Source organism: Cyprinodon variegatus, unplaced genomic scaffold (assembly GCF_000732505.1).
Source record: "Cyprinodon variegatus isolate N-32 unplaced genomic scaffold, C_variegatus-1.0 Scaffold1095, whole genome shotgun sequence".
Taxonomy (NCBI): Eukaryota; Metazoa; Chordata; class Actinopteri; order Cyprinodontiformes; family Cyprinodontidae; genus Cyprinodon; species Cyprinodon variegatus.
This window is the reverse complement of record NW_015151548.1, coordinates 122306-123294: the sequence shown is the minus strand read 5'-3', so window position 1 is coordinate 123294 and position 989 is coordinate 122306. Positions and strand designations below refer to the sequence as shown.

Here is a 989-nt window from a genome sequence, read left to right as displayed (position 1 = left end):
CACTGTAATCATTTCCAGGTCAAAACGTTGACCGTTTTGCATCCATACCTACCTGCCATGTCTGTCTGAGGACGCTGGTACAGCATCGTGAATTCATCCGGATAATTCTCCACCCAGTTCCAGAAGGCCTGCGGTGAGACAGCAGGAACACAGCTTCATGTTTTATCACTTCCACTCAACAAAAGACACGGTTAGATATTCTGTGTTGTTCTGAGAGGAGACCTTCTCTAAGCTGCTGATCACGGCGAGCTGGGCCGGTTTCTTCAGAGCCCGGAACTTCAACACCGTTTCTACAGAAAAGACAAACAGCGTCACAATCAACCCAGTGTCCGTTTAGTACTGAGCTGCACTGTTAGCATCCGGTTAAGGACTGCCTGTATAAACCCCTGTAGAGAACACCATCCAGCTTTTTCTGTTGGTATTGAGGAAAAGCATCCCCACAGCATGATGCAGCCTTCACCGTGTTGTGGGCTGTGTGTTTAGGATGACAAGTCAGATTGTTGTTCTGGAACCTAACCCTGCTTTAAACTGATTCCCTGATTTATCTGCTGGGTTCCTCGCGCTCCGTTATGCTAGAGCAGCAGAGTCAAGTTAACTTTTAGAGCAACGAATATTACTTTGATTCATCTGGAAGGAGGAGGCTTTATTTTCAGTCTTTCAGGCCTAAAACCTCAGCGTAGCTCTAAGCTCTTGCTTTGACAGTCCTAATGTAGATGGGAGCAGGAAGATTCAAACCTTGCAGAAGCCTCTTCAGTTTGGAACAATCCACGTTGATGTACTGCATAAGCTCGATGTCATGAACATCCACATTATCCTCTGAGCACACGGTCAACTCCTGCAGCCTGCAAGACAAAAACACTGGTTTACCTCCCTGAACGTAAAGGTCTGAGGACAGGGATGGAGAGCAGCGCAGGCCGCGACGAGTCGCCAATACTCCGCTGTCGCCACGCTGAAAAGTTTAACCGCACATTCAAACCTCCCTGGCAGGG

General features: G+C 48.1%; 1 protein-coding gene across 3 annotated transcripts in view; it reads right to left on the bottom strand.

Moving 5' to 3' along the window:
* The window catches only part of nf1 (neurofibromin 1), a 136404-nt gene that overhangs the window by 115800 nt on the left and 19615 nt on the right, over positions 1–989 (bottom strand). For all 3 annotated transcript variants that reach the window (XM_015400359.1, XM_015400358.1, XM_015400361.1), the window contains exons 5-7: positions 736–842; positions 223–290; positions 53–128 (exon numbers count right to left, since the gene is read on the bottom strand). In XM_015400359.1, the coding sequence (XP_015255845.1) occupies positions 53–128; positions 223–290; positions 736–842 (251 nt within the window). The remainder of the gene's footprint in view (positions 1–52; positions 129–222; positions 291–735; positions 843–989) is intronic.